General features: G+C 40.5%; 1 protein-coding gene across 3 annotated transcripts in view; it reads left to right on the top strand.

Annotated features, from left to right (window-relative positions):
- Positions 1-19,339, top strand: part of LOC138200805 (coiled-coil domain-containing protein 148-like) — a 37,435-nt gene that overhangs the window by 2,350 nt on the left and 15,746 nt on the right. Inside the window, exons 2-10 of one of the 3 annotated variants that reach the window (XM_069153698.1) lie at positions 1,029-1,117; positions 1,551-1,672; positions 5,519-5,622; positions 9,898-9,989; positions 10,079-10,230; positions 13,192-13,287; positions 14,388-14,569; positions 14,869-15,007; positions 18,160-18,366. In XM_069153698.1, coding sequence (XP_069009799.1) covers positions 1,063-1,117; positions 1,551-1,672; positions 5,519-5,622; positions 9,898-9,989; positions 10,079-10,230; positions 13,192-13,287; positions 14,388-14,569; positions 14,869-15,007; positions 18,160-18,366 — 1,149 coding nt within the window. In that variant the 5' untranslated portion in view covers positions 1,029-1,062. Of the gene's footprint in view, positions 1-1,026; positions 1,118-1,550; positions 1,673-5,518; positions 5,623-9,897; positions 9,990-10,078; positions 10,231-13,191; positions 13,288-14,387; positions 14,570-14,868; positions 15,008-18,159; positions 18,367-19,339 lie in introns of those variants that run through there. The other 2 variants (XM_069153701.1, XM_069153700.1) reach the window with 2 other exon arrangements.

The following is a 19,339-nucleotide window of genomic DNA, read 5'->3' as shown; positions in this document are numbered from 1 at the left end:
AGTGACCTTTCTCCGTCAGTGACCTTTCTCCGTCAGTGACCTTTCTCCATCAGTGACCTTTCTCCGTCAGTGACCTTTCTCCGTCAGTGACCTTACAAGTTAACATCCGTATAACATTAAATATTTACAGCAGCAAGATGCAAATTATTGCAGCTGTAATTTTAATCCAAAAGCATCATGTATAACAGTAAAATACAGACAGGGACCATTTTTTTCATAGTATTTACTTTTACTTTTGATAATTCAAGAACAGTTTGCTGATCATATTCATATACTTTTACTTAAGTAAGGTTTTGAATGCAGAACTTGTACTTGTAGTGAAGTATTTTCACTTTGTGGTGTTAAGTAAAGAGCCTGAATACTTCTTCCACCGCTGGCTGCAGCTATGACAATCATCAAGTATTTTCTCACTTTATTGAGTAATTTCTGAACAGTTCATCTTTGTTTATATTGAATTTGAATTGGTGTGTCCAGATACAAGTTGGATAATAAACGGAAAGGAACTGAACTGAGTTAGACTAGTTGTTTAGTTTTAATGCTAAATCCCCGGCTATTTATGCTGATATTGGCTGCTATGATGTCCTAAATCATAACCTTGTTATTTGTAAAAAAAAAAAAAAAAAAGGAGAAGCATGTATGTGTGCTGGAGACATGAGCAAACACCCCGAATAGATTCACAGCATTACTTTCACTCATAGATTAAGTCCATTCCTGAACACTTTAAAGCAGCCTTTCTGCATGTAACCCATCTAGACTAAATGTGTGGCCAGAAGTTTTCTGCACTTAATCCAAAACCAAGACGTAGATGTTTTCGCAGCGACTCCCACTGGGTGCACCGTCTGTCCCCTCCAAGCACTAAAACCTGTGAGAGTTGGCTGATATTTCTCATCAATGTCAGACTGACCTTGATGGTAAAGTTCAGTGTTTGATGGGCTGTTCCCCAGTAGAGACGTGGACATATGCGGGTGAAATATCGTATCTGCACTTGGTGTTTTTGACCTGCAATAATTATTTTATTTATTTTGTAGGTACTGCAGTGCATGGAAATATAACTCTACAGTGATGAGCAGAAGGGATCTACAAACGTTCATTACAAACTGCAAAGCAGAAGATGTAGGTTAGTTGTTGGAAATTGGGTCTGAAACATTGCTGCCTTGTGACATCGTGGCCGACTGGACTGTTGACCAGGTTTGACCAGAGGTCTCCATGTTGGATTCTCCAGGTGCTGTCAAGTCTTTGATGGTTTTGTCAGAGGCAGCATTGCTTGTGTTTGTTCACCTGGCCTCTTGAAGTCACAGCTGAACTCCTCCAACAAATAACTGTCTGACACAGTTGCTCTCTGCCCCCCCACCCCCCACCCCGTGCAATAATGTCTAACTTACACATACAGTCTCATTAGTGCTCTACTGGTGCTGTTCTCTTTCTTCACCTCTATTTTATTCGTTGCTTGAGTCAGCATAAGCAGTTTACTTCAAACATTAAAAGTGATGAGCTTTTCAAGAATTCCAACGATCCTAATTCAGCCATATCATTTGTTCTCATCCGTGCAGAAAAACTGACACTGCGAATGAAAAATGGTCTCTGCAGCTCGAAGTACAAACCGGCTGAATATGAAAGACTGAAAGCCCTGATTGATGCCAAACGTCTGGAGTCTGATCTCATTGGACAAAAGGTACGTTTTGGTTGCCACTATCATCCTTGTACTTAAAACTGCAATGTTATAAAGAAACATTGCAACACTGCTCACTGCCCACAGCAGGAAGAGTGTGAACCCACAAAAACCTGAGTTTGATGTGAGGTGATAAAACAGCATGTCTCCAAGTAGTAGTAAACACTGCAATTTCTTTGTTTGTCTACCTTTTTCCCCTCCACACACTGTAAAGGGATTTCATTCCATATAAAACAGGCATTACATAACGTTTGTAGTTTGTCCAACAGCATGAAACAGAGCAGCAATATCACTGCCATACACAATAGCACCTCCATGAATATGCATTTGGCTGCCTGTGGTTTTCTATAAAACTGTTTGAAGTTCATAGTCGTATGACTCTGAGCAGAGCAAAAAGTCAATGCCAGGGGCAACGGAGATTAAACTGTTAGACCTGTGTTGTTTTAATTGGTAAACTGTGTCAGAAGCCTTTTAACGACATCACTGTTGCCCATGGCTCCTTCCAACCCGCTCTCTGTATAACCCAGATAAGACAGCCTATGTTCACATCTGGTCGCTGTGCTGAAAGGCCGGCTTTCTGAGCATCTCTCTTTGGTGATGTGACAGACGGTAAATAAATGACCATGTGTAGCCTCAAGCATGGAATCATTTTTGCTTTCTCAGAAGGGGCTGGTTGCATTTCTGAACCCTTAGCAGCACTATATAAACTGTACTGCACTGTACAGTATATACAGTATATACATATGTGTGTATTACCACACAAAAAAGGGTCTTTATTTCAAAAAAGAGAAAGTCCGTAATTGAAATACCATAGTCCTGTGGGAAAGTCCTCACTGCATAATTTATTTTAGTATACATACACTTAAAGATGATCTATATTTCAATATTAAAAAAAAACAACAACCTGTAAAAGCCTGTAGAATACCGAAGAAAAAGTTTTAAAATCTTCAAATGGATGAAGGAATTTTAATTCAAATTTATTTTGTCATTACACATGCAAGGAACCAAATATTTAGAGGCCCTACACACTTATGGTCTCTCCGAATCCATCTGAGGACTGTACGGGTGTGGACCAACTTGCAATGTACAGACATCTCGTATTAGTTTTGTTGCATCTGTTTGTGGGGAAAACATCATGATTCTTACTGGTTTGTGAAATGTGCTGATGTCAGTTAACGACAGTAAAGCTCCACCTACGTTCATCATGAGCAGACGTCTGATCCGCCACAATACGTAGAAACACCTGTGTGGATGTACACTCAACAACAATATAAAGACAACACTTTTGTTTTTGATCCCATTTTTAATGAGTTGAAGTAAAAGATCTAAGACTTGGTTAATACAAAGAAAATACACATCTGTAGCTGCATGTGAAACGGCACGTAATACTGTAGTTTTTTTTTTTTAAGATAACACATTTTAGAGTGGCCTTTTACTGTGGCCAGTCTAAGGCACACCTGTGTGATATGTTTAATCAGCATCTTGATGTACTACACCTGTCACCTGTGGATGAATTATCTTGGCAATGGTGAAGTGCTCACTAACATGGATTCTAACAAATTTGTGAAAAAAAAAATTAACAGAATAAACCTTTTGTTTGCACAGAAGTAGATTTTTTTTTTTTTAATTTAAACTCATGAAAAACGGGTGAAAACAAAAGTGTTGCATTCATATTTTGTTGAGTGTACATGTTGAAGATCCCTATAGATATTGTACATGTCCAATTCCCAATCTTTATGAGGATCATGCCACCTTATCATAGAGATGCAATGGGTCTTTTTCATGGAAGACATTCTGTCATGTCACAGTGGGGAAAGCACAGGTGTAAAAACCTAAATGAATGATTTGTGAATTACTTTGAGCCAAACATGCCAAATCATTTTATTCACCATGCACCACATTTACCTGCTGCTGACAGTGTTTGAACTCTGAGCACAAAAAAGACAGCAAGTCATGTCCATGGCATTTCACTACTTTCTGCAACATTCCCACAATGCAATGTGCCAGTATAGGTTGGAGGACACTTTATCCATTAATGATGATGCAAATTAATATGATTATTACATGTGTGGCAGCTTAGTTTATTGGTCTCTATAGAGTAAGAACTGAGTCTCTATTATACAAGAAGTGGTGAAAGAGTGAACATTAGAACAGGAAGATCTTTTATGTTGTAAATAATAACCTGTGCATTTCCTACTGTGACAAGTCAAGGTGTCTCCTGTGGAGAAGTCTATTTGCAAGTGAGAAATGTAAAAACTCAATGAAACATTATACTGTTGAGGAAGAGCTATGTATTTACACAATATCACTAAAGTCAAGCATGCAGATAATTTCTGACAGGATTACGGTCTTCTGACTAGAAGACGAGAACATTAGTTTGTTGCTTTAAGGATTCATTTTGGGATTTTAACTCAGATCTTCCATGTGTGTCGTGCCATATAGTTTGTGGTCCAGTAATTTTCTAATATTTATTAGATTTCAGGTATTCAGTTTGTGAGCCATGAAGTGTTATGTCGTGTATCTGGAAAATAGCACACATTTTGTTTATCACTGTCAAGAGTGTGATTGACTGATAACAGATATCTGGAAGGCTTGAGAATCAGAATCAGACTCTGCAAGTGCTGGATTAGGAGATGAGATATGAGATGAGATATAAAATGGTGTTAAATGCATAAAAACGTACAATGTGGAGAAGAAAAATATGAATACCACTGTGAGAGGCATAGATTTTCTTCAAGTGAGTTTGACAAATAATATGAAATCATGCTGTGTTTAAAATGTCTTTTCTTGATAAAATGTGAATTGGAAGCTGTCTGTTTTAATAGGTAGTGTAAGACTGATAAGGGTGGATATTAATGGATTAGTATTATTTGGCACAGTGAGAAATGAGATGATGCAATATTCGCTGCAGGCACAGTTTTTGTAGTGAAACTGAGTTATTAAACAGCTAGTGCAAATTAAGAACCTCTACAAAACCTCAACTGGAAGGTGTGGAATAACAGTAATTTGTCCTTTTGCCTTCAGCGCAGCGCTGTAGAGATTCCAGTTACTATAAAATAATGTCACCCTGAGGGTAACATTACAACATATTCAAACTTATTTTGCAAAACCAGCAGCAGCCTCTCCACACACAGACAGACAGTCACTACATAAATTAACACCCTTACTCCTTTAGATTAGGATCCCATGTATTAGTTGTGTGAGATTTTGCTTTGTACAATCATCTGAGCCACTGACTTGTGTATAAAAACACTGATAGAAGACAATAAATCGCTGCTCTGAGAGCGCTCTGAAGGAGGGCTATGATTAAAAAGGAAAACAAATGACAGTAGATTAAGGCTTCTACCTCCCCTTTCCTCCCCTCATAACATGCCTCCTGCGTGTCATGCATGTTTCTACTTGATTATTTTAATTCCCCACTGTTTATTTTTGCTTTCATGCTTTAACAGTGACACTGTTTCAGTTGATCTGAGTTTATGAGCCTCTCACAGACACAGTACTAAAAGGGAATCAAATGCCATCCGAAAAATATTGCTGGTGTGCAGAGCAGAAGGACACGACTTGCATTTAACTATAAGAAAACGACCTATTTGATGTTCCTTCTTACATTATGGTTCATACACTTTATTGTTGTTAGGCTTTTGCAAAGTTACAAAATGGTCCAGATAATTGATTCATTAAAGCACAGCGCATAAAGGTTTGTCTAGCTGAAGTTAATTGTAGAAGGAAATAAATGTTACGGCTAAAGTGCATTTAAAAGCACTTCAGCAATATGTTTATTTTTTCGGTGCATATAGCCGTTCCATAGAAACTGTTTATTCCTGCTGTGCATTAAACCTTGTCTTGCAGGTTCAGAAGACTCGTTGTGCAGCCAAGGCAACCAAGGAGAGCTCCATATTAAGGCAGCACAGACAGGTGTGGAGCAGAGAGTGCCCCAGGCTGCAAAAGGCTGAGTAAGAGCCCCCTATTACTCCCTGTCATTATCTGCTGCAGTTTTCTGAATGTGCTATTACACCATGCAACTGTTCCACTTAAGCCCCATTGCACCCAGTCAGGAGCCTGCATGAAAAAAATACGGTGTTAAGAGGGTGGATGAAAAATAAACCTAAAGAGAAAAATGGATCGGGGGGGTAAAAAAACAACAAGAGAAGAGATTTAAGCAGATTTTCTGACATTGAATTAGACTTGCAAACCGAGAGAAGAAGGAGGTTATAGCTGTGTGGTGACAAAGGGTATACTGAGTGGAGGAAAACTGTTTCTCTGCGTGCTGAGGCAGAAGAGCGGGACTGGGCTCCCAGCAGTGTCATGCCTTGTGAAGTGAGAAGGGCAGCACTAGCTCTGGGGTGCAGCTTGTTTGGCTGCGTAATGACTGTGTCTGAGCCACCCAAGGTTAATGTTGTACACAAGTGTGAGCCTCAGTAATGAGCCTAGTCATGAAGATGTGCCACTGCTCGCAACTCTCTACACATACAGTGGGTACGGAAAGTATTCAGACCCCTTTAAATTTTTCACTCTTTGTTTCATTGCAGCCATTTGCTAAAATCAAAAAAGTTCATTTTATTTCTCATTAATGTACACTCAGCACCCCATCTTGACAGAAAAAAAACAGAAATGTAGAAATTTGTGCAAATTTATTAAAAAAGAAAAACCGAAATATCACATGGTCATAAGTATTCAGACCCTTTGCTGTGACACTCATATTTAACTCACATGCTGTCCATTTCTTCTGATCCTCCTTGAGATGGTTCTACTCCTTCATTGGAGTCCAGCTGTGTTTAATTAAACTGATTGGACTTGATTAGGAAAGGCACACACCTGTCTATATAAGACCTTACAGCTCACAGTGCATGTCAGAGCAAATGAGAATCATGAGGTCGAAGGAACTGTCCAAGGAGCTCAGAGACAGAATTGTGGCAAGGCACAGATCTGGTCAAGGTTACAAAATAATTTCTGCAGCACTCAAGGTTCCTAAGAGCACAGTGGCCTCCATAATCCTTAAATGGAAGAAGTTTGGGACGACCAGAACTCTTCCTAGACCTGGCCGTCCAGCCAGACTGAGCAATCGTGGGAGAAGAGCCTTGGTGAGAGAGGTAAAGAAGAACCCAAAGATCACTGTGGCTGAGCTCCAGAGATGCAGTAGGGAGATGGGAGAAAGTTCCACAAAGCCAACTATCACTGCAGCCCTCCACCAGTCGGGGCTTTATGGCAGAGTGGCCCGACGGAAGCCTCTCCTCAGTGCAAGACATATGAAAGCCCGCATAGAGTTTGACAAAAAACACATGAAGGACTCCCAGACTATGAGAAATAAGATTCTCTGGTCTGATGAGACCAAGATTGAACTTTTTGGCGTTAATTGTAAGCGGTATGTGTGGAGAAAACCAGGCACTGCTCATCACCTGCCCAATACAATCCCAACAGTGAAACATGGTGGTGGCAGCATCATGCTATGGGGGTGTTTTTCAGCTGCAGGGACAGGACGACCGGTTGCAATTGAAGGAAAGATGAATGCGGCCAAGTGCAGAGATATCCTGGAAGAAAACCTCTTCCAGAGTGCTCTGGACCTCAGACTGGGCCGAAGGTTCACCTTCCAACAAGACAATGACCCGAAGCACACAGCTAAAATAACAAAGGAGTGGCTTCGGAACAACTCTGTGACCATTCTTGACTGGCCCAGCCAGAGCCCTGACCTAAACCCAATTGAGCATCTCTGGAGAGACCTGAAAATGGCTGTCCACCAACGTTCACCATCCAACCTGACGGAACTGGAGAGGATCTGCAAGGAAGAATGGCAGAGGATCCCCAAATCCAGGTGTGAAAAGCTTGTTGCATCATTCCCAAGAAGACTCATGGCTGTACTCGCTCAAAAGGTGCTTCTACTCAATACTGAGCAAAGGGTCTGAATACTTATGACCATGTGATATTTCAGGTTTTCTTTTTTAATAAATTTGCACAAATTTCTACATTTCTGTTTTTTTCTGTCAAGATGGGGTGCTGAGTGTACATTAATGAGAAATAAAATGAACTTTTTTGATTTTAGCAAATGGCTGCAATGAAACAAAGAGTGAAAAATTTAAAGGGGTCTGAATACTTTCCGAACCCACTGTATATCTAGTTAAATTACCGCGGTATTCAAAAGCCGCGTTGTCAAAATGGAAAACAAGTAAGAATATCTCCACGGCTACTCCTCCTTTTTTTTCACAACCATGTTAACTCCTGGGCTAGTCAGCGAGAAGTAAACAATTACTGTAGCTCCCTCCACAGGCCTGTTAATATGAAGCTGCCCACAGTAACAAGACATCCTGACCTCAGCTTTGGTCAAACGTCTGGGAAAAGTCCACCAGTCTGTAACAGTTAGTGTGACAGACAGAAGGATCGTCATGGTCCCATCCTCAAAGATTATATGATTGATTATAGCAGTAGTTGTATGCAGTGTTGGAAAGTAACAAAGTACATTTATTAATACGAGTATTATTAGGAAGTACTTTGAATAACAGCACATAATGCTACTTTATACTTCTACTCCACCTTCATTTTGAAGGCAAATATTTGACCCTCGTGTTGTCCTCGGGTCAAAATGACCCGCAGCTGTGTTCAACCAAGTTCTATTTTATTTCTATATTTTTATATTTTTTGGGATCATTGGTCATCATTCTTTAAAGAAACCCTCACAGCCTCCTTGTCACCAATGATCCCAAAAAATATGAAAATAAAATAGAACTTGGTTGAACACAGCTGCGGGTCATTTTGATCCAAGGACAACACGAGGGTTAACTTTTTACACCATTGCATGTATTTGACATCTTTTGTACAAATTCCGACTATTTATATGAAATCTATAAACACGTTGAAATTAGTTCCACCTGAACCAGCTGCAGTTTTAAAGTGACACATGCAGCAACACATTAATAATTAATAATCTGAACTGGATAGATAAATAGATAGACATATACTTTATTAATCCCTCAGAGGGACATTTTTATGTTACAGCCGCATGTACAGGGATACAAAATATTGAATATAATTTTAAAAAAAATACACATTCTATACAATAAAATAAGATAAAATAATATTAAATAAACTAAACTAAACAAAACTAACCTAAACCTAAACTTTATCTGGAACGATCTCCTGTATCTGGAATGATCTCCTGTATCTGGAACGATCTCCTGTATCAGGAACGATCTCCTGTATCAGGAATGACCTCCTGTATCTGGAACGATCTCCTGTATCAGGAATGACCTCCTGTATCAGGAACGATCTCCTGTATCAGGAACGATCTCCTGTATCAGGAATGACCTCCTGTATCAGGAATGACCTCCTGTATCAGGAACGATCTCCTGTATCAGGAATGATCTCCTGTATCTGGAATGACCTCCTGTATCAGGAACGATCTCCTGTATCAGGAATGACCTCCTGTATCAGGAACGATCTCCTGTATCTGGAATGATCTCCTGTATCTGGAACGATCTCCTGTATCAGGAACGATCTCCTGTATCTGGAATGATCTCCTGTATCTGGAATGATCTCCTGTATCTGGAATGATCTCCTGTATCAGGAACGATCTCCTGTATCTGGAATGATCTCCTGTATCTGTCCTTGTGACAGAGGAGCTGGAGGAATCTTTTGGAGAACGTCCTCCTCTGTCCCTGCAGCAGGTGGAGAGGGTGGTCAGGATTATCCAATATAGACAATAGTTTGTTCAGCGTCCTCCTCTCCACCACCTTTTCCAGACTGTCCAGTTTGTAGCTGATGATGGAGCCGGCCTTCTTCACCAGTTTGTTAAGTCTGTTGGTGTCTCCGGCTCCAATGCTGCTCCCCCCCCCCCTCCCCCCACCAGCAGACTACTAGAAGTACAGTGCACTGGCCACAAATGTGGTATTTTGCATAATGATATAATGTGATTTTATTTTGAAGGCATGATTTTTACTTATGTATAACCCGTCCACGCCTATAAAGACAGCGCTACGTCAACTCAAGCAGCGTTTTTGTCAAAATTGGTTCGTTTATTGCAACAGCTGCAATATTTAATGGTAAACACTGCTTGCTCATTTTACAATTCAATGTTCTTGTATTTAACGTTAGCTTTGCATACGCCAAGGGAACGGTAGGCAGCAAGCAAATTGTGATTATCTTCGTGTCTCTGTGGCTTATCTCATTTTGTAAATTGTTACCTGCATTAACGAACATGGTTGTATCGAACGCAACTTTCTCTTTCTGTCATGAAACAGGAAGAAGGCCGAGAATGACATCCAGGATTTTCTGGAGCAGATGACGCCAAACAATAAAACAGACACTGCCATCTTCCCTCTTCAAGACTACGGTAAACTACACCAACAGTTTTTCTCAGTAACTGTGTCACCGTCAGTCTCTGTGTTGATGTACTAAAGTGTGTACCTGTGGGGGTTTCAGAGCTGTTTCTTGAGAGGGATCGGGAGGCTTTCAGGACAGCTACTGTGGAACCTGTTCATCAGCTCAGGGATGACCTGCGCTTCAGACTGGATGAAGTACGACAACAAAAGCTCACTACACATCCATCAAACTGGGAACAAGTAAAACAGCAGGTATCTGTGTGATGTGAAAGGAAGATATGACTGAATGTCCACAGCTGCTTTGAACATGCAGACTGTAGCACAGATAATGTGATGTTTATAGTTTAACAGCACATTTTCAGTACATAAAACCTTCCAGCTTTTGAGAGTACTAAGTTGCATTTTGCAACTCGTGTCCTTGCTTGTCAGCAAACCATTTGGCAGTTTTCTATCCTGTTTGCACACTGAAAGCCTTCAACAGTGAAGCTTAGCTGTGCCCGCACTCTGCAGGTACCAGACTAAAATACTCCATCCAGCACATCCAACAGAAGTTTAAACTGCTTTTTCCTACAATGATCGCTGCTTGTGCACAGCATTATTCACTATCCATGAAGCTCCTGTTTGTTAGATACCCAGAGTCCCAAAGTCATCAATTCTGCCTTTGACTGTCAGAGGGTTTTTTTGCAGGCTCCAGAGATGAATGGTGAGATTAAGGAGCTAGCAGGGGTCTTTAAAGACAGACCAGACTTGGAATGAACCGTCTGCCAGACATTTTGTCGGATCTGTGGGCCTCACTCATGCTTGTGTCTTTCCCATGACCTCCTCTTCTCTCGTTGGCCAGCAGCAACTATCCACCTGATTGCCCTCTTCACGCACAAACATACACACTCACTGCCACGATCACTCCTTTAGCTTCTGCTTCTCTTTTTTTACATCTTTTGTCCATTTTCCTATTATTTATTTCACCACTTTTCTTCTCTATGACTCAACAATCAGAGGAGAGGGTGCTATATAATTACACTTCAATCCCTGACTGTCTTAAATGAAAACTAAGGAGTCTGACGTACGAAAATGGACACAAAATTTAACACTGCCTCACAAAAGGGAATCAAAAGGTACAATAATTGAAACGTAACCTGTTCCATGCGTTTAGCTCTTAGAAATGGTGGAAGCGACATTATAATATATTAAATAATGGAGTTAAAGGTGAAACTGTGAGAAACGTACCATTCTTTTAGTTATAATAAATCCTTTTACCTAAATATTAAAGTTGTCTGCAGATCAAAAGCTGTGTCTCTTTGGTCATACAATATGAAATGCAGCCACAGGTCAAATTCAGTTGTCTTTATATGACCAGTTAGATTTTTAATGCACATGATCAATGAAGAAATGAAATTGGCTCAATGTTACAGTATTACAGTTTCACACAGTCAAATGGTAGTTGTCCTTAATCATTGAATGTGTTTCTGTCAGTGACATAAACAGGGTGAGTTTTTCCTTAACTGTTAACTTAACGTATTCTCTACAAAATCGATTATGCAGTTTATCAACAAGATAAAACCAGTTAGTTTCCTTTCAAATACAAAAAAATTAAATAATTTCCCACATTCATTCACCTATCCACCCACTGTCATTGTTGCTTATGTGGCCAACAGGTGCAATAGTATTGAGAAACAGAGCAGGCCCATTTTCAGGCCCATTTTCAGGCATTCTTTATCTCTCTTTCCTCCAGTTGGTTTCCATCTTCTTCTCCTGCTGTGATTCAGTTCTTCCAGTGTTTCTTCCATCAAGCACTTAAACCTTCTCATTCTGTCCTGATATGTCTGCAGAGTGGTGAAACACTGAAGTCTCTTGCTTCTTCTGACCATATTGTCACCATTATTTTAACTTTTGTATCACTTATGTTGTATTTTCTAATTTACAGTCTTTAACATGCAGAATCCCACCTGAGCTCACAGCACCTGTGGGAATATAAAGTCTCCAAGTCATGTCCTGTCTGAGAAAACAAAATCCTGCGCTGAGCAATTTGGTTGGAAAAATATGATCTCAATATTTTTAAGCTTTGCACTACAAACACTGCAAAGTTCGTAATCAGTATTCAGAACATGGAGTATATCTCTATGTAGTGGGTGTGTTTTCCCTGCTTCTTTTCAAATGCCACATTGTTTCAATGTTGATGAAGAAAACATTGACATTAACTACCACCAGTAACACTGCAGCTTCCAACGACACATTATAGTCGCATCACGTTTTTGATTTTGCATTTTGTTAGAAAAAAGGAAGTCTGGCTCACGTTGTTGTCATTTCACCATCGAAAATGTGCAGTTTATTACTTGTGATAGAAAACACCGGAGGATGTAACACTGCTCCGACTGTAAACAGCGGTAGTCTTTGTGTAACTCGCGTAACACGTCAGTATCCGGTAATCAGACTGAGTTTACAAAGACACAGTCGGTGAGTCTCTAGTCTTGGTTGCAGTTGGCAGTCAAGTCTTTAGTTATCCACCAATACGGGCCGGTGACTGTCATGTGATCATGCTGCAAAGGCCAGAGCAACACATTAGAGCAAACTGAGATAGATGTTATGAGTGAGAGTGCTGAACTAACAAATGTGAAGCCACAAAGGACAAAGGAGTTGGTACAAGTGGCTAAAGACCTGAAAGAACTACAGTTTTTTTTTTAATTGTACACAACCAAACTGTTTCTGTTTTAGTGTAATGAGAAAATTGTTGTCACACTGTCTTTGTTGGTTTTCCTTCCACAACTTTGCCAATCAATGCTGTTTTTTAAACATATTTTTGATGTGACTATTGCTGTAATATTTCTATAAATAAAAATAGTTATTTACATTTTAAATTCTTATTTCTGTGCTCCCTTCTTGAAACGGAGAAATAGGCTTCATTATTTGATAAGAACTGACTATTTGTAACGAGCTGTTTTCCTCTTAGCGTCTTGGAAAATGAGCAGTTTCTGATTACTTACTTTCACTGAATCACTGAAATGTTTCCAAATCTATACGACCAAAAGAATGTGTGTGCATATTTAAGCTGTGAGAATTTCAGAGGAATTCCTGAACCCTCAGAGTTCAGACTTTTAGTTCTGTTTTTCTCATTTGTTTTCTCAGGACAGCATAATGTCAAACTACATAAATGGCATGTTTATATTCTGAGACTGCATTCAAGACATTTTTATGGTTTTATCCTTGAACCACCAGGTACACTTTGTGAAAGACCAGCAAGATGACATAACTGCAAAGCTCAATGCCGAGTACCTGGACTTGGAGGAGGAGATCATGGGCCTTGCCTTGGAGGTACCTTTTTCACTGGTGGATCTAGATATCTTATCCTTTGTTCTTGTTTAGCAGATCAACCATTTCAACACGACAGTATGTCACCAAAGCAAATAAATAGAAATATTTGGGCAAGCATGGGCGCACATAGGAGTAAAAGAAGTGGATAAATGTTAATGTACTTAGTCTTAATTTACTGTTTCCTTATATTTAATTTAAAACCTAGAACCACTGATTGAGGTATACTTTGGATCATTGTCCAGATGTAGAAGCCTGCCGGACAAAATGTTTTTGATATTTAGTGGAATGTCTGTCTGCTGACTGCCACACAACCCAATAGCAGAATACTTCCACCCCCATAGTTAAAAGTTATCAAGATGCTCTTTTAAGTAAATGCTTCTCTGTCTTTTCTCCTGCACTTACTTGAAGAAAGGCTCATTTCATGTCTCTGCCAGAGGCCTTTTGTTTTGGGGTTTTTCTTGTAAAAATGGAACCTCGGGAACACCTGCAGGGAATTTCTTCAAATTTGTCAGAAGTGTTCAGTTTGACTCGAGGATGAACTGATTTGATTTTAGTTGCCAAAGGTCTCAGGTCAACATTACTGTGACCTCACAAAACATGTTTGTGGCCATAGCTCAAGAATTCATGTGCTAATTATGACAACATTTCACAAGTGTCTAATAGGTTAAAATGGTGAAGTGATGACATTTTAAATCTAAAAGGTCAAAGGTCAACTGCTGTCTAACATCATAATGTTCTTCAAAAACTCTGTCCTCACTGAATTGGTGATGCTAATCTTGGGTGTCCACCTTCAAACTGCGGTGTCTGTATAGATCTGTTCAGGATGAAGAGGGTATAGATAATGGATGGACGGATGGATGCTTCTTTGCAGCAACATCCTGGCCATAACTTTGTGTTCTTTCAGAATCAGCCTAATTGGCCAAGCATGTGGCCTAATTAATGGAAAGACTGCACATATATCATATGAGTCTTGGATGTTAAGTGCAAATTCGCCCAGATGCCCAAACTTTTGTATTTAACTGTATATCTCAAAGATATCAAGATGTGTGTTGAGGATATTGTACAAATTAGCTCAAAGATGTTCATATTGTCCTTTGCAGAAATATCTCACTAGTGCTTCAGATGATTTGGTGAATGCAGAAAACGTTCCAAAGGAGGTTTTTGATTCGGACTGCCGTTACCCAGAGCTGAAGGACTCCCTGATCCAGGCCTTCCACTCCCTGTCAGAGAGGTACCACAACAGGTTACTGACTCTCCAAGAGCAACTGCAAAGAACTGACAGGTAGGCCTGAAGACTGCTAGCTTTGCTTCTTTTCATGATTCCAGGTGCTTGTACATTGCTAGAATGACAAAAATATAGTTGATTTTTCCAGCTAATATGAAATAAGTGGATGATCCCTTTAAAAGCTTTCTTAGTCCTAATAGACTTTTATAGTTTTAAACCACCGATGTTGATAAGCACGTGTAAAAGCAGAACTCTGTGAATTGAAGGTTGCGAAACACAAAGTCATACTGTTTGTTATTTATTATTATTATGTTTTTCTCACTGATCATACTTTGTTGTTGTTGAATTTGTTTCAGGTTCTGCGGCTGGTGTTCAGACGACCATCAACACTTCCAGTTCACAGTGTCTAAGTACACTGATGACATACCCAACCACAGAGCGCTCTGCATGGACATGCTGTCCAGACTGTTCCCGCACAACACTAAACAAGAGCTGGTCAGTTCCTTATTAAATGGAACAGTTAAGTTTATCAAATAGATATATTACATACACATGCTAGGGTAGGTCTTGGGTTGGAACATAGTAAAGTACACGTACTTCATCACCTCAATGCACACAAAAATAGAAAAATACTGACAGATGCTGAACATTTGTCCTGTAATAGATAGAAAGAAATTGGTCAATTAACCAATCAGTTGATTGACAGAAGTTTCAAAATCTATTTTGATAATTGAGTAAATGTAATGTTTCAAGCAAAAGAGTTGAAAGTTTGCATGTTTATTAGAACTTTTCAAATGTAAAGATTTCCGATGACTTATGATGGTAAACTGAGTATCAAAGGGTTCTGAACTGATGGTCTGAGACAATTGTCAGTATTTTATAACAGTTTATTGTCTAAATGACTAATCAATTGATCGACCAAATTTTGGGCAGGGTAATAAAAAAGAAAAATTAATGTTCGTTGTAGCATCACTTTATTTATCCAGTGATGTTTTGCTGAGAGCAATGATCTCTTTTTTTAGGAGAGTCTTGTTTCTATTCCCACACTTACTGTTTCTCCTTTAAACCTGCCAGTGCGATCACAGTCTGATCTGGTGAATACTGAACAACTCAGGATTATGTGCCAAGGCAGAATTCATTTTGGATCAATTTTCCTCTCAGTCACTACTCCCGATTACTCTTTTAGTGTTTTTTCCATGACTGTGCTGCACACTAAACATATTCATACGTGGCCTTTTACATTCCAAATACATATTAAGGTGCAAACTTCCACCAACAGCCTCTAAATGTGCCCTCTGTCAGAGCAGCCCTGCAGTGAGTCCCAGGCTCCCTGATCAATATAGCTCCCTGAACAGACACGTAGAAAAGCCGGGACAATGATCCGCTCGGCGCGCTGCAGGATGTGCCGTGTCACCCACTGTGGACAATTCGCTCACGCCACCGCCTAGCATCGCCATGACAACCGACAGGCCCTCGTTCCTCCCAAACCCGCACCCGGGGACCTGTCCTCATATCAGTTCCAGCTGGGTGCTGCTTTTAGAGCTGTGATCATTCAGCCTTGGGGGGGTTGCAAGGAGGAGAGATGTCTTTCTCCAAACTCCACACTTTCTCAGAACGCTCTGACTCCACCTTATTCAGCTATTTGTCATAATTAAGATAGCTTATGTGCAGTGGATAATCAGTGTGAGCTAAAGATTGGTCTGCTGAAACCCTTCTTATTAAGTGCATAAATGCTATTAGAAAGCTTGATTTTTACACAGGCTTTTTGGCATGTTTTATATCTAATTCAGAATGAGGTTATGTAAGATCTTGATTAGTATCCAGTAAGCTCAAAGATTGTCCAGTGGTTAAACTTAGCTTTCCCTTTGTGTAGCTCCATCAGAAATTGAAAGAAATATGTGTGATTGGCCGCAGAGTGGCTTGGTCAAGTATTTCACATGGATTTGTTTTGGAAAAATATTATACATGGCTCCTCCAGACATATAGGTACATTGGAAATTCAATAGTTAACACTTGCAATTGAATTATGTTTCTTTGGAGTCAGCATCTTAGCTCTAGCTTTTCTTATGTTGGGTTTTCACTTCAGAGCGCTCAAGGGTGTTTCTATTCGAGCGGCAATATTTCGCTCTCCTGCCATTAGGTTCCATCTGTGAGCAATCATTTCAGGATGAAGGCATCATTTCTGCTGGTTTTGTCAGTCTTCTATAACAACATAGAAGGTGTAAGGCAGTGTAACAATTGAACAACCTTGGTGATAAATCAACTCCAATGTTCTCTGCAGTTTTTCATTTTCTTTCTGTGATCCTGGAGAGGACTCTCAGAAGGAAAGTAGAGCAGAGAGGGTTTGTTAGTGACGTTGACTTCGTTGGCTCTCTTTATCCCAAGACATTTGAAACAACTCATTTCTTGCAGCAGTTTGTTTGACCATGCACCTATCACTGACTCAGCAAAAAGCCTCTTTACTCCGTACGTAGCAGAGTGTGGATATGTTTTATGTGCTCCTTTTGCTGACATAAGGTACAACCAGTGTGTCGTTTTCACCACCAGGCGGTGGCCCTGCAGCTAGCTCTGAGTGTAGATCTCCCTCTGCTGGATGGGGCACTTTGTTGCCTATTATCTCATAACAAGGTGTCACAGAGCACCAGCAGGCTTTCCCTGTAATACCCTCATAATGGCAATAATAGAAATAATTCATACTTCTTTCTATTTCTGACTTTATCCGATCATTTGTATGTTGTCCTCTTTGTGCTGCTTGGTCCTCATGGAGACATCCAATGTGGATGCAGCCGCTGAACTGAGTGTTGTGACACTTGAAGTGAACCGTGGACAGAATGCTGCAGTGGCTAAAGTGCACGTCGTCCTGTGTGCAAACGGACACGGCTTGATGTGTGCAAACATGCAAGCACGTATGCTCAAACCTACAGTGGTTCCTTGCTTCAAAGTGGGCGTAGGCTGGTGAAGGAGAGGACAAGAGGAAGTGAAGAATAAAGGCTGGCTCTTCCTCAACTTTGAAAGTTGTGCATTAATAAACAGGATTTGCTTGACTGCCTCTGGCACTTCTGTTCCGTTGGCAGGTCTGTCAGCTCACTCATTTTCAATAAAACCAGTCAGCCGTCTAATGCCTTCCCACCGTCAGTTAGCCACTATTAGCCCATAGATGAATATCATTCCCTGTGTTCCAATGAAGCAGCCAAGTGGTGCAGCCTCTGAGTACTGACACAATGATGAATAGCTACAGGCAGCCCTCACACAGAAAGGAACTGTTTTCCTCCAGGACATTTCACAGGCAGAAGAGAGGGACCATTTCATACACCAGCAGAGTTAGATCTGACATGGAGTTGTCCCTCTGGTCCTGCTGCCATTATTATAGACAGTATATCACGAAGGGGTGTTTGTGGATTTGTGGAAGCACATCATCAGTTTGGTGCAACATAATGTTTAACACGGCCGAGTTGCCATTTCTGCTGCGGTACTTCAGTCTTACACACTGCGTTCATTATGTTTATCCTTCAATTTCCTTTCAATTTTGGCTGGTGATGATTTTTGTAGCGTATAACTGATGCACTTGACCAGTTGATACGTTCAGGAACGTCTTTGTGTCACCACACATGCAAACAAGGCCCGGTCCGTTCTCTTTGTTCTTCCAGATGGAGCACAAACGTTTGTGGGACTTTCAGCGCTTCACCCAGGCGCAGCTGAGAGCAGTGACCCAGCAGTGGCAGCGAGACCAGGAGGAACTGCTGGCCAGAGCCCTGGTCACACTGCAGGAGGCCAATCATGCCCACCAGGAGGAGCTGGAGCTCCACAGAGACCGCCAGCACCAGCAGGACATCTGCTGGCACCTCAGAGAGAAGGTTCGTGTTCGTTATACATTTACAGGAGTTGTTGACACGTGTTTTAGGAACATTTTCAACTTTATGAGACAATTTTGTGTTGGCAATTATGCTACACTTCCCATTATAGACAGCAGATCTATAACCTTAATATTATACTTCTTTACTGCTCTCCAACTTACAGAGGAAGAACTCTCTGAAGTCTACTTTTCTACCGTTCTTATATTGTAAGGCACTCACATTTATTAGTGCTGACAGAATATTTCCAGTATGTAACATTAACTTAATGTCTTTTTCCTACATGCCTCTCAAACTATCACACGTGTAGCTGTACTAGTGTGTGTGAAGGACTCGACAGGTAGCGGTGTCTGCCTGCCTGCTTGTGTACAGTACAACTGCTGATGAGGCTGTATATTACGCCCGGCTGCCTGACAGCATCTCTGGCTTTAGCTGCCACTTGGGATGGGCTGTGAATGCAAACAAGCTGATAAGAATGGTCTCGCAGACATGAAGTCGCTGTCTCTGAGGTGCAAGTTCACAGTCACACAACAAACAAGTTAGTAATGTGAACAAATTCATGTGCTGTTAATGTTGTGCTGCATAAATTGAATTTGCTTTGCCTGTGTGTTTTAAAAAGAAGGTGCTCATGTCCTGTGGCTGTTTACGTGAGGCAGCGTGATGCATGAGGCAGGCTGGTGTGGGCCGACACCGCTGAGTCTTATTTTGTCACAAAACAGCACAGCAGTTGTTTTTGTGCTGTTGGTTTGCAGCTACAAAGTTCTCAGGTTTGTTTCCTGGAGATCTATGGATTTTGCGTATTGTCATTGCATTTATTAATCCTCTCTCCATTTATTTTGTGTTTTCAACCCTGTATTTCCATGGTCTAGACTCTTGTCCTGAAACATTGAGTTGTGGACATGTAATATACCTTTATTATGCAGGGAAAACAACCCATGTAAGGTCTATATTCATAGTTTTGGTTTGGTAGGTTAAT

This window comes from Embiotoca jacksoni, unplaced genomic scaffold, assembly GCF_022577435.1.
Source record: "Embiotoca jacksoni isolate LCO1_2020_lvr unplaced genomic scaffold, fEmbJac1.0.p SCAF_2, whole genome shotgun sequence".
Taxonomy (NCBI): Eukaryota; Metazoa; Chordata; class Actinopteri; family Embiotocidae; genus Embiotoca; species Embiotoca jacksoni.
This window is presented reverse-complemented; position numbering and strand designations above follow the sequence as displayed.